Source organism: Nannospalax galili, unplaced genomic scaffold, assembly GCF_000622305.1.
Source record: "Nannospalax galili isolate Female #2095 unplaced genomic scaffold, S.galili_v1.0 scaffold14, whole genome shotgun sequence".
Taxonomy (NCBI): domain Eukaryota; kingdom Metazoa; phylum Chordata; class Mammalia; order Rodentia; family Spalacidae; genus Nannospalax; species Nannospalax galili.
Window position 1 is genome coordinate 5,963,132 of NW_008336953.1, and position 14,079 is coordinate 5,977,210.

At 41.4% G+C, this 14,079-nt stretch overlaps 2 protein-coding genes across 4 annotated transcripts in view; one reads left to right on the forward strand and one right to left on the reverse strand.

Annotated features, from left to right (window-relative positions):
- Mastl (microtubule associated serine/threonine kinase like) overlaps positions 1 to 10,727 on the reverse strand; it is a 47,491-nt gene extending 36,764 nt beyond the window's left edge. For both annotated transcript variants that reach the window (XM_008831757.3, XM_017797819.2), the window contains exons 1-4: positions 10,439 to 10,727; positions 6,735 to 6,872; positions 1,020 to 1,159; positions 297 to 385 (exon numbers count right to left, since the gene is read on the reverse strand). In XM_008831757.3, coding sequence (XP_008829979.2) covers positions 297 to 385; positions 1,020 to 1,159; positions 6,735 to 6,872; positions 10,439 to 10,666 — 595 coding nt within the window. In that variant the 5' untranslated portion in view covers positions 10,667 to 10,727. The remainder of the gene's footprint in view (positions 1 to 296; positions 386 to 1,019; positions 1,160 to 6,734; positions 6,873 to 10,438) is intronic.
- Positions 10,728 to 10,951: 224 nt separating this feature from the next.
- The window catches only part of Yme1l1 (YME1 like 1 ATPase), a 46,538-nt gene continuing 43,410 nt past the window's right edge, over positions 10,952 to 14,079 (forward strand). Inside the window, exon 1 of one of the 2 annotated variants that reach the window (XM_029562930.1) lies at positions 10,952 to 11,186. In XM_029562930.1, the coding sequence (XP_029418790.1) occupies positions 11,172 to 11,186 (15 nt within the window). In that variant the 5' untranslated portion in view covers positions 10,952 to 11,171. Of the gene's footprint in view, positions 11,187 to 11,425; positions 11,597 to 14,079 lie in introns of those variants that run through there. The other variant, XM_008831759.3, reaches the window with a different exon arrangement.

The window sequence follows — 14,079 nt, forward strand, 5'->3', positions numbered from 1 at the left end:
ACCATCACATTCATTTAATGTAAATTAACAAAGAAAACAATTATAGTCTCCAAAATTTCTTGGGCTTTAAAAGGCACATACTGCTATTTTTCTTACCTCTATTCAGAGCAACTTTGGAAAGGCCAAAATCGGTCAGCTTAATATGACCCTCATTAGAAATAAGCATGTTGTCTGGTTTCAAATCCCTGGACACACAAAAGACACATAGTAGATATCAACAAAAATTAACAAAGAAAACAATTATAGTCTCCAAAATTTCTTGGGCTTTAAAAGGCACATACTGCTATTTTTCTTACCTCTATTCAGAGCAACTTTGGAAAGGCCAAAATCGGTCAGCTTAATATGACCCTCATTAGAAATAAGCATGTTGTCTGGTTTCAAATCCCTGGACACACAAAAGACACATAGTAGATATCAACAACAACACAAAAGGGTAGATTTGATGTTAAAATACCATCAGGGGCAGGATATGTGTTTATAAAAGAGGCAACTTATTTATTTCCTTTAAAGTAAATGTATTCATGGGTGGCTTGGAAAAGTATAGAAAACAGCTCCCAGAAACACCTATTGAATATCTGAATCTACAAAAATTTAAATGGATTACTAATGGAATATGTTTGGTGTTGCTTATGGGTATTTTATTCTCTAGCCTGTTCAAATTTATATATATCTTTTTAAAGCATGGTGTGGTTAAGCTTTAGCAGAGCAGAGCTACTTAACCTTTCTTTGAACATAAGAAAACATAGAAATCAGCTAGGACCATAAAACATATACCTTTTGTATGATGGTAGAGAAGTGGGAAAAAATTCAATATTCTTCACATTAAAATGCTATATTCATGATCAAATCAACACATTCAAGAAAACATTGGGGGATTAAACAAGATTCAATGGAATTTCTAAACGCAAACTACAACTGCAGATAAACTAGAAATATGAGCAACTACTTATTTCTGTAAATATTTAAGATTCAAACATGGAATAAATTTTAAGTAATAGTTTATAGAAGTCAGTTTTTACCTATGGATGATTCCATGCCTGTGCAGGTAGTCTAAAGCCAGTGCTATCTCAGAAGTGTATTTTATAGCCATCTCTTCATCAAAGTAACCATATATGTGTAGGAGAGACTTGACGTCTCCACCAATAAGGTACTCCATTACCTATAAAAAAGAATTTAATATTATGAAATAAAAATACACTTAAAATATATATTTGAGCATTGCAGTTTCCATACATGTATATGTGTGTGTATATATATATCTATATACATATACACACACATACATATAGCATAGTTATGCAATAAAACACATTTTCTTATTATCACCCCACGGACTTGAATTCATTTTTCTGCCTCAATTTTTCAAGTACTGGGATTATAATCATGTATCACCAGGTGTGGCTCATCACACTGATTTTTGGTTAAAAACTGAACTGGCTAGTTTGAACAGAAATTCAGAGTTACAGGAAAGTTCTAAGAATATTAGAATGATTTCTCATTTGCCCATTATCTTGGTTCACATATGTGGCTCATGTCCATATGTTTTAATATTAACTTTACATATTAATCTATGGTCTTTAAATAAATATAAGTATTTTATATGTACATACTTTTATTAAGCCATTTAGTTTGGAAAAGACAATAGGACCTTAGAAAACTTGGTACTAATATGTGATTTTAGGTTTTGAGCAGTCTTACCATGTTGTTCAGGCTGCTCTTCAACTCCTGGGATCCTGTATGGCTGTAATCACAAGTGCATACCACTGTACCTGGCTAATATGTTACTTTTTTGCTGAATAATCTGATAATAAAGTTAAAAAGCTCAAGAACCTTTACTCTAAAATTGCTGTTTTAAGGCAGGTATTTCTGTGTATTCTAGGGAGGCCTAGAACTTGCTATACAGCTTAAGTTGGCCTTGAATTTGCAATCCTCCTGCCTCTGCCTCCCAAATGCTGGGATTACAGGCTTGTTTTGTGACATGACTGCCATTCAACTTTTTATCATGAATTGCCTAACAGACACCCTTATAGAAGTGCAGAGCAATGACATCCTCATACATCGTTCATATTTAAACTTTGTGACCATCTCAATATTGTTCTTTATAGCATCCTCCTTAGCCCCTAGTCACAGGCCATGGTAATACAAGGCTTTATAATCACTGTTACATCACTTAAACTCCTTTAATCTGGAGCAATTTTCCAGTCTTTCTTTCGTGTAAGTCAATTTTATGATATAAACATTGTCGAAGAAAACAGGCTTATTAGCAGAAAACTCTTTTTTTGTCTTTTTGAGACAGGGTCTCTCTGTAGCCCTAGGTGGACTGGAACTCAATATGTAGACTAGGCTGGCCTTGAACTCACAGAGATCCGCCTATTTCTGCCTCCCAAGTGCTGGGATTAAAGGTGTGTGTCACCATGCCTGTAGAAAACTCTTTTAACTTGGGGTTATTAGATTATTTCCTCATGGATTTGATCCAGGTTATGAATTTTCAGCTGAAATGTTAGAGGGATATGGAGCCTTTTCAGTGACTTCTATTAGATGAGACACTTCATATTTCAGCAGGTTTAGAGAGGAGCTTGAGATTCTTGTTCTTTGCTTTTTTCCTTAGTACTTGGGGACTGAACCCAGGGCTGTGTGCATGTGAGGCAAGCACTGTACCATTGAGATATATCTCTAGCCTTCGTATATATATTTTTTCTTTTTCATTCTGTCTTTATAATAAAGCCCTAGATAGTGTTGACATTGCTTGTTTGTGGAAAACATTTTGTGTAACAAGGTCCTTTGAAGGATCTAAACCAATAATGATGTTCTACTGTCTAATGTCCAGGAGAAATGAAAACAGAACTGGGGATACAGCTGAGTGCTTGCTTAGAATGTATAGGATCACATATAATAAATGAAAAACCAAAAAAGAAATAAAAGTATTATAGTTGTCTACTTACTACAGTAATTCTACAGAGAAAAAACAGCTACAAAGCTGAACAATAATTACACATACTTATTTCACCCACTCTGGTAACAGGGAAGTTCCTGGCTACCAAGGAGCTAACTCAGGATTGATGCTACAGGTATGGTCATGGCCTCAGAAGAATCAAGGGTTAAGCTGAGGCTGGCAAACATAGGAAGAGCTTACCAACTCGAGACTGTCTTGAGCTACACACACATCTTTTGCCCAACAAAGCACTCTGTAAGCTGGGACCCCCATCAGCATCTAGCTGTGCACAGATACCCTATCAGGATCTAGCTGTGCATATACCCCATCTGCATCTAGTTGTGCACAGACACCCCATCTGCATCTAGCTGTGCACATATACCCCATTAGGATCTAGCTGTGCACATACACCCCGTTAGGATCTAGCTGTGCAGACACCCCATCTGCATCAAGCTGCACACATACAAACCAGTAAGGTCACTCTGACCTCTAGCTCCTTAGCCACTCTTTGTAATGCTCTCTTTGTGGCCGAACACATCCTGAAACTCAGGGTGGTAGGTCAATCCAGCCCTGACTGGTTGGGGTACATGTACAGTAAGACAAACTATGCCCTAAAAACAAACTTTTAGGGAAACCCCTTATCTATCATCTTATGCATAGGAGAGGACATGTATAGTAAGCAAAGGCTTACATAACCCACGCTTACCAATCAAAACAGAAAGCCACCCACTCCGCTCCTAGCGACTAATTCCTCCTGGGTTTTCCACCAAAGGAAACCCCAGGCCATCACCAGGTGCTTCTGGGCAATACTAGTGAGTCTGTTGCTGCTCTGCAGTATATCTAACCTATACTTTCACTATGCTTTTGAATAAAACTTGCTACCCTGCTACTTGCGGCATTTAAAAAATATTATTATTATTATTATTATTATTATTATTATTATTATTATTTTTCCAGGTTGGCCTTGAACTCACTGAGATCCGCCTGCCTCTGCCTCCCAAGTGCTGGGACTACAGGTGTGTGCCATCACACCCAGCCTTTTTAAAATTATTTTATGTGTGTTAGTTTTGCCTGCATGTATATAAGTGCATCACATGCAATATAGTGCCCTCAGAGTGTGCTGAAACCCCTGGCACTGGAGTTACAGATGATAGCCATATTGTGGGTGCTGGGAACTGAATCCTGGTCCTCTGGAAGAGAAGCCAGTGCTTTTAACTGCTGCACCATCTTGTCAGCACTAGGTATGTTTCTTCAATTCTTCGAATAAGATGCAAACAACCTGGAAACATCTGGTCTGGACAATAACCACTGGTAACAAAATGACTCCTCTACCTTCTTTGGACATGGTATTAAAGGATGTCCCCTTATTTATTTCTGTGAACAGCCAGATAATAACTATTTTAGGCTCCATGGGACACTGTTACAGCTATTTCACTCTGCCACTGTAGCACCAGACAAAAATAAAAAGGTGGCTAGATTTCCACGAAACTTTACTCACTGAAATCCAAATTTCATTGTAATTTTCATGTATCAGAGTCTTTATTGGTATATGTGTGCACATGTATGCGCACACAGGTCAGAGGACATGGGGTGTACTGTTCCATCACTTTCCACCTTATTCCCTTGTAACAAGGTCTCTCACTGAATCTGGAGCTAGGACGGTGGACAGTAATCCTCAGTGGTCCTTGTTTCCACTCCCCGTAGCACTAGGGCTACAGGAGTGTCTACAACGATATCTGGCTATTTACGTGGGTTTAGGTCTTCATGAATACGCAGCAAGCACTCTTTACCATTCTTAGCTTTTAAGAATCAGGATTAGTAAGGGCCACAGTGTACTGTTTACAGTACACAGTGTTTACAACCTCTGGTTTAGAAGATGGAAAGTCAATTACTCTTTTTCTTTTAATTTTTGAGACAGGATCTTCCTATAGCCCCAGTTGGCTACTTATGGAGACCAGGCTGGCCTCAATCTCAGAGCTCTGCCTGCCTCTGACTCCTGATGCTGAGATTAAAGGTGTGTCCCACTATGCCTGGCTGATTACTTTGACATTTGGTGCGGTGGTTTGAATGAGAACTGTCCCCTACAGGCTCACATATTTGAATACTTGGCTACAGATGTTGGCACTGTTTGCAGAGGTTTACGAGGTATGGTCTTGCTGGAGGAAGTACCTCGCTGGGGGCTGGCTTTGAGAATCCACAGCCTTGCCCCCTCCAGCCTAGTTGCTCTGCTTCCAGTGTATGTTTGAAGATGTGAGTGCTCAAATTTGGCTCCTGCCACCATGCCTGCTGTTTTCTCCCTGCCATTATGAACTTTTTTTTTTTTTTTGGCCTTTTTGAGACAGAGTCTGTCTGTAGCCCCAGCTGGCCTGAAATTGCTATGTAGTATTGAACTCAGAGATTCATCTGCCTCTGCCTCCCAAGTACTGGGATTAAAGGTGTATGTCACCACGCCCAGATGATCATGATGTTTTATCTGAGTAACAGAAAAGTGAGTAATACATTTGGCATTCACTCTCTTATAACGAATCACCTTTCAAAAAAAAAAAAAAAAGAACGCTATTTTATACTGTCTAATAATGTAGTGGTTTTCTGCTCTCCTTAACCTTGCTGAGTTTTTATTTTCATTTTTTTTGAGGCAGGTCTCCTATGTAGCCCAGGCTGGCGGCCTTGAACTTTCTGTCTTCCTACCTCTGCCTCCCAAGTGCTGAGAGTATAGACATGTGCCACCACATACATCTTTCAGCTTTGCTTTGAAAGTAAATTCCAAAACAAATTTGTTCTTCACACAAAAACCATCTCCCTAGAGTCACCAGGTGTCATCTTCAGATGAATCATTATAACCCAGTACTGAAATTCACTTGACTAAAAGCAAACAAACAAAAACAATTTTATCAATAGTATAATCACTAAAGAAATTATCACATCCATGACCGAACTAATAGAATTCTATGTCATCAAAAGAATGATAGTACTATTAAGTGGAAAAAAATGGGGAGCATTTACTGTATGATCACATTTTATCATTCATTTGAACTGTAGCTTGTTAAAAATAAAGATAACAAAAATAGCTTTTTTTTTGTAAGTTCATCTTGATGCAATGACAGAAAGAGCTCAAAGCTATACTACAGACCTTTTCCTTTCCACAGTTTCTGACTATCTCACTAAATATTTGTACCACATTTAATAAGTTTAAATGCCCTAAGTTTTATTCAAAGATAGGAAACAGATTAAATCATTAGGTACCAGATGAGTTTAGATTAGGTACCATTTTTATAGCCTACCTAAAGTATTCTTTAGATGAGGTTAAAATTTAAATAAAGCAGGTTATTCTCCATAATGTGGGTAGCCCTTAATCAGCTGAAGGCCTTTAAGATGAAAAAAAGACTGAAATCCTCACAAGAAAAGCAATTCTGCCTCCAAATGCTTGTGAAGATGGTAACACTAATCCTTTATGGGTACCCAGAGTGACAATCTAACTTAATGGACTTTTGGATCTGCCACCTAGTAACAGTGGAATGATTGGATTCCTTCAAATAAGTCTCTCTTCTCTCTTGTGTCTGTTTCTATGTGTTCATATATACACATATATGTATACACACACTCACAAACACATCATATTGATTCTTTTTCTTTGAGGAATTCTAATTAACGCAACATATAAACTGGTTGTGGTCATTAAACTAGTAAGTACCAGAGCTGGAATTCAAATGCAAGTAGAATGAACACAGATACTGCACTCTTAAATCACTAGATTTAGTGATTGGTGAATTGATGAAGAAAAAGCATAAAGCTATTTACTCACCAGGTAGACGTTGCTTGCTGACTGCAGGGAGTAATACAAATGGACAACGAATGGACTTTTACTCAGTGCTAGTGCATCTCTCTCAGCTTGCACCTGATGAGTCATATTTTTATTGATCATGTCTGCTTTTTTGACAACCTGTAAAAGATAACATGACAACAGACAAGTTTGCTTTATTTTTTTTATTGCACTATTCAGAGGTTTCAAGTTGCCATCATGAAAACAGAGGTCATTCAGATCTCACACTGACATCAGGAAGCTGTCAGAAAAAACAGCTCAGATGGTGAAACCAAATAAAAAAACACAAAACATCTTGATTCAAGATATTTCTGCTTGTCTTAGAACTAAGTGGCAAAAATATATGCATTTTGAGAAGGAAATGGAATTAAACACTGCATGACTGATCCATATATTTGTGGGAAAACATTGCTGTTTATTTTCTTATAACAAAGTCAAAAGACAATAAAGTTTCTATAAGTGCTCCCCCTCTCCCTATAACCAGGAACCTGGGTTAGATTAATAGCAATATATATTTATATGTATATGTACATATTTACATTGTAGCATCTCATTCTTTGAGAGACAAGAATAGAGTCAAAATATTGTAAATCTGGACAGTCTCATTTAAGAATGACTAAAGTTGAGTGTTGTGCAACATGCCTTCGTATCAGCACACCGGGGAGGTTGAGGCTGGCCTGGGCTACAGAACAAGACTCAAATCTTGAAAAATACCCACAAACAAAGCAAAACAAAACAACACTGAAACATTCTCAAATGCTGACTTACAGGAGACAAAAAAAACAAAACAAAACAAAACAACTACACTTTTCTGGGTACCGAACCCAAGGCTTAGGTGCTCTACCACTGAGTTCTATCTCCAGCCCTATAAGGTAAGTTCTAAAAAAGGTATTGATTGGGGCTGGAGAGTTCGGTCAGAGGTTAAGAGCACTGGCTGTTCTTGCAGAGGCCCTGGGTTCGATTCCCAGCACCCACATGGTGACTAACAACCATCCGTAACTCCAGTTCTAGGGGATCCGACACCATCTTCTGACATTGCATTGCATGACATGAGTGCACTTACAGGCAATACACTCATACACATAAAATAAAAATAATAAAACATGTAAACATTTATTCATTTTTTTAATGTATATGAGTGTTTTGCATGCATGTATGTAAGGGTATGGGTGAATTCTTCCCACAGAGATCAGAAGAGGGCTTTGGATCTCTGGGAACTGGAGTTATGAATGGTACTTAGCCACCATGTGGGTGCTGGGAACCATCTCTTCAGTCCTAGGTTTTTTTGTTTTTTTTTTTTTAAAGATAGAGTTTTACATATTTTAGATTCATTATGTTGCTGAGGATGGCTTTGAACTCCTGATCCTCCTGCCTCAATCACTCAAGTGCCCAGATGCTGGGATTTTGGGTATGTTATCACCACTTCTGACCAAATTACGCTTTTTAAGTTTCAAAGTAATTAGTACAAAAACAAACTCTAATCCAAATTAAAGTTGGACCACTAAATTAAACAGTAACTTGAGGATCAACTCTTATTACTAGTATAAGAAAAAAGGCATTCTTTAAAGCATTTAATAAAATCTTTACTACATGGTAAGTACTAGCTTTACATCCTTAAGAAAACTGAGGGGAGGGTTAAGGTTTCAGTTCAGTGGTAGAACACTTGCCTAACCCCTGTAAGGCCTTCTTCCCAGCACTGTACAGAGGGTAACTGAGGGAAATTGACAAAGCAAGCCTGTAACAACACCTGTAACTACCATATCACTGGACTGGAAGCTCTGTGAAGCCTTGTTTGCCTTGTTCACCACTATACCCCAGATCCTCAAATATTTATTGAACAGATTAGTATTTTCCTGTCAACAATTAATGACTGTGTGATGTTCTGTCTATAGAAGTAAAAATCTTGGCAATGTTTGAAGCAAGTAGCAATTTCAATAGCTTGAATTTGAAAGATCAGAGGTTTTAGGGAAGCGAGGTAAACAGCAATACATGACTTGCTGGGCAAAGAGCAGAGAGAGGTAGAAGAAAAGCACTTGAGGAACCAGCACAACATAAACATAAACTCTGGGGCAAGAAAATAATTAATAGCTTGGAGCAGTAGTCAGTTGTCTGCTGTTGCTAGAACATAGGCTATGGGGAAGATAAAGTGGAGATGTAAAGCCCTGAACTTGGTTGTGTGACTGCCTTTTTAAGGACTCTGAACTTTAGCTTGCACAATACAGCCTAAGGAATGGATTTAAAAACATGAGTCCAGTTAGGGGACTATTCCAATAGACCAGGTATAGGAACGAAGGCTTGATGAACTTTAAAAACACCAGATAAATGAAGAAAAAAAAAAACAACAAAAGATGCAAAAAATCACAAATTGAATGATTCCATTTATGTGAAATGCCCAGAAAAGGTAATCTTGTGGAGAGAGAAAGCGAGTTAGACACAGAGCACAAAGATACATGCCTGTCATCTCAGCACTTGGCGGTGAAGGCAGGAGGATCAAGAGTTCAAGGCCGGCCAGTCTCCGCTACATAACAAGTTTGAGGGTGGGGACAATGGTGGTGCTATTAAATAGAAAATACAGGACGTTCAACGTTTGGCACTTAGGTGAAGGGGATTGTTAAGTGTGTGTGTTGGCTATTCAGGGCAATGCTCACCAGGAATTTGAAATTGTCAATAGTCTGCTTTCCTTTATTATTAGCCTCACTCATCAGTGAAACAGCAGGGAAACAGTAATCTGGAACCTTGGGAGTGGTTGAGAACCAAGAACAGACTAGAAAATTTTCATGTGCATATTGAATGTCCTTAGGATTATATATAGGTGATAGAGGCCTGATTTAGGATCCATTTCTGCTTACTCTGTAAATATATTTACAATCTGAATATCACAACAAAGTTTGAAAAGAAACTATGATTTTTATTTTGAGACAGGGTCTCACTCTGTATCCATGACTGGCCTGTAACTTGCTATTTAGACCAGGATGGTTTTGAACTTCCAGAGATATGCCTGCCCCTGTCTCCTGATTGCTGGGGAACCGCCTAAAAATGAGGAGAAATCTTTTGGTTTAATAGCACTTGTTCCTGGCTATTACTAAATAGATAAAAGATACAATCTGCAACTTACTCAAAGTCTGAAACTTAATTCCGATGATGCCCTAATCAGTAACAAACAAAACAAAAACGATTCAGAAGGTATATAGTGAATAGGTAGTATTAATATTTTAAAATTTCACAACATAAAAACAATTGGTAAGAGTGGGATTTGAAATCATTGTCTACAAACCAGTCGTTTGTGATAGCAAAATTTCAGCGATTCTGTATGTCAAAGCAAACAGAAAACACAACCAACTGCCTAAGGCCTTTTGGATTTTGAAACACTACTCATGAATCATGGCTGTGGTTTGAAGTGTCTTTGCCATTGGCCTCAGTTTCCTCATTTGTTAAAAATGCCAAGGGAAAAGGCTATTTTCACTGGGCACCGATGCCTAACATACAGAAAAGTAGGATAAGGCAAGGGAAAGGGTCGACACCTGATCTCTGCACTCAGCCCATAGGCAGCAGGCAGCTCCCAGGACTCTGCAAGCTCCAGAAAGACCGGCTGCTCTAGCAGCCCGGGAGCCTGTCCAAGTCAGGGGGGGAAGGAGGGAGGGCCACAGCGGACCGCGCTGAAGACCCTTTCCTTCTAGACTTCCTACCTTCACTGCGTACAACTTGCCGCCTTTCTGTCCCAGATACACTTTCCCGAAAGCGCCTCGGCTAATGGGCTTCACTATGGTGAAGTCCTCAATGGAGGGCGGCCTGGGCACCGGGATGCTCTTCCCCCACTCCCTGGTGGCCACGCCACCTCCGTTCTCGCTCCCTGCAGTGGGCTCCATAGCTGGACAGTTCAGGCGACAGTCGCCACTCCCGCCAACCGGGTTCATAGGGAGGCTCCGCCCAGCCGGGCGCGCCCGTCACGCTACGACGGTAGGGAGGTCCCGCCCCGTAGCCCGGCTCTGAGGCTTGGATGGGCTGGACCGGGGCCTCAAAGGGCGGCTTCACCCACGCCGCGCGCCCGTGACGTCACGGCGTTAGGGAGGCCCCGCCCCGTCGCCCGAAGCTTAGAGAGACTGGACTGTGAGGACCGCGGCCCCAAACGGAGGCTCCGCCCACGCCGCACACACGTGACGCTACCGCGCAAGGGAGGCCGCCCTGCTCCGCTTGGCTTGGAGGGGTGAGACTGTGGGGCCCTGCACCGTGGCCCGGGCCGACCGAAGGGTAGCTGAAACGTCAATTCGAATCGAGGGCTTCGTGATCTCCAGAGCAGTCTGCTGGGTCAAGCCAGGGTCCCAGTCGCGTTTCCCCGGCCATCCCCCGCGGGACGTACACACCGGCGGACTTTTGAGGCAATGGCTAGGGATGAAGTGCGGACGCTAGCCAAATCGCACCATGTGGAGAGCCTTGGTGAGCGGGCAGCGGCCGGAGCCCCTAGACGGTGATGTGCTTGGCTGACCTACACGGAGGAGGACCGTAGTTTCCCTTTCAGTGTGAGAAAAGCCCCGCGCGCGCAGCGCTGGCCGGAAGAGGCGGGGCCCCGAGTGTCGAACGCCGCGTGCGCCGGAAGTAGTGCCCCTTGAGCGCCCGGGCTTCCGGGGCAGATGTCGTAGCAGCTGTAGGAGGGGAAGCCATTTTTTGTTTTGGGAGGAAAGGGCGAGAAAAGCACGGGGCGGAAAAAGAGGAAGCCGCGACGAGAGGGCTACGCCCGCCCCCCTCCCAATTCCCCCCCCCCCGAGCCAGAAGCGGGGCCGAGTGGGCCGTGGGGAGGTGGCTGAGGTGGCGAGATGTTCTCCCTGTCGAGCACTGTGCAGCCCCAGGTGAGCCCAGCTTCGTCGGCCTTACGGCGGCCTTCCGGGCGGTGCGTGGGGTCGGGTTTTCGGGGGCGAACTTCGTGAGAGCTTTGGAGCCGGCGGCTGGGTGGCGAAGGGTATGGAGACCGGCTGAGTGGGCTCTCGGGACAGCGTGGCCCGCCTCGGACCCTGAGAACCCATCGCCGCCCTGGCTTTCTACTCCGGATCCTTGGGGCCCTGTTCAGGGTGGGCCTTCCGCCGCGTGGTGTGGGGCAAGTACGTGGCAGAAGCAGGGAGGGCGGGGTCGCGTTCTTTGTAGTCCCCCTTCCTAAGCAGACCCTAATAGTTTGAACAGCCGCCGTAATTTTTTCTGTTTTGCCAGAATTGACTAATGCATTTTGAGTCGTTAGCTTTTCTTTTGGGCATTTTTTGGGCCTTATTTCAGGTAGGATTACTTGGGATGTCTTTTTCTTGATTGATTAAAAATTTTGAATGCCGGGCGTGGTGGAGCACGCCTTTAATCCCAACATTTGGGAGGCTGAGGCAGGCGAATCTTTGAGAGTTCAATGCCAGCTTGGTCTACAGAGCGAGTTCCAGACTAGCTGGGGTTACAAGGAGACCCTGTCTCAAAAAGATTGAAAAAAAAAAGAAAAAGAAAAAGCTGTCTATAGATTCAGTGCAATCCCAGTCAAAATACCAAGCGAAAGGTTTTTGAGAACATTAAGATTCAGCTCCCCACCACCTTTAGCTTGTCCTGTTTCGATTGTGTTCCTTGGTTTAACTCCTACGCCCTTTTTGTGTTAGAATGATATTGGCTGAATAATAGAAGATAGAAGTGGTTAGTTCTTGGGCAGCAAATGAACAAAGCCGATGTGGATTGTTTTTAGTGATTGAAAGTGAGCAGGTATTTCAGGCAGGTAGAAAAATACAAAAATTATGAGAGTAATAAAAACAAGGTTAATGTGACAAGACCATTGTGATTAGAGGGAGCGTTGCCAGAGATAAGGTTGAGAGAAGACTTAAAACAGTCAAAAGAGTTTTGAATTTCACTTTGTTTGTTCAGAACCAATGAAGGTTTCAAAACCAGACTGTATTTTCAATTTTAATAGCTCACTCTGGATTCTTGCTGTGTGAAAGATATGAGAGGGTAAAAGTGGAAGTGTTAATTGATTAAGGATGTTATTGCCCTAATCCAGGAAAGGGATGTTGCTCCAATAAAGTGCAGTCAGTAATTATGGAAAAGAAATAGCCATTGGTGGGACACCTCAGTAATCCCAGCACTCGGGGGTTGGAGGCCTGAGGTCAAGAGTTGACAGCTGGGCTACATGATGTTTCTATTTTGATCAGCCAGATACGAAAATGCTGTTTTCCAAGGTGAACCTGTCCAGAAAACTTTTAATTGAAAAAAGTCACATATGGACTGTTGAGTGTTACATAAAACTTTGGAAACTAAACTCTTTACCCTAATTTAACATGAAGAAGGCCTGATGAATAACTTCAATTTCCATTACTTGGTAAAGAACAAAAGAGAACCAGAGGGAAAGGACCTATTCTGGTGACAGCATTGATCTGTTCATAAGGGCAGGACCTCCAAGAGTCACACATTTCTCCTTAGGTACACAGGCCAGCCTTAGCTTTCCAGAGTGATTGGACTGTATGAACTTGCCACCATTCCTGGCCACCACTTAATACTGTTATAAATGGTTACTGAATTTCAGCATGAATTTTAGAGAGAATGTAAGCTTTCAAACCACAGCAACAAGTATACTAGCTAATTTTTATGTCATAAGAATTAAATGAGGGAGTATAAACAAATTACAAGACCTGATTTATAAACTAAGAACCCATTATTCATTTACTAAATAGAACATTTAGCACTTCCTGTATGCATTGTTATACTGGGACCCTTGCATGTGGAACTTGTTTTTTTGGACAGTATGATATAATAAAATAACTTTTGTGGTCTTCCTGATGCCAGGCTTCTAAAATTCTTGGGATTTCGTGCGTTATTTGTAAATCATCAGCCTTTATAAATCAGATCTCTGTTTATCCTAATGAGATGACTTAAATCTGCAAATAATTTCAGAATGGGACTAGTTAGACCACATAATTTCAGCATACTTTCATTTTCATACCTGGAATAGGGAATGGCAGGACTGAATTTAGTTCCATTAGAATGTATTGAGGAGGTTGACTGAACTTCTAGTTGATGAATTTTCATGCAAAAAGATATTATATGCTGAGGGACCCTTTCTGGCCTTGCCTTACATGAGTCCTCATCTGACTTTTCTTCTCCCCTCTCCTCCCCTCCTTTTTTTTTCTTTTCTTTTTTTAATATTTTATTTCATTTTATGTGTATGTGTGTATTGCCTGCATGTAGGTAAGTGCACCCATGTCATGCAATGCCCACAGAGGACATGAGGCCATTGGATCCCCTGGAACTGGAATTATGGACAGTTGTTAGCTGCTATGTGGGTGCTGGGATTTGAACCCGGGTCTTCTGCAAGAAC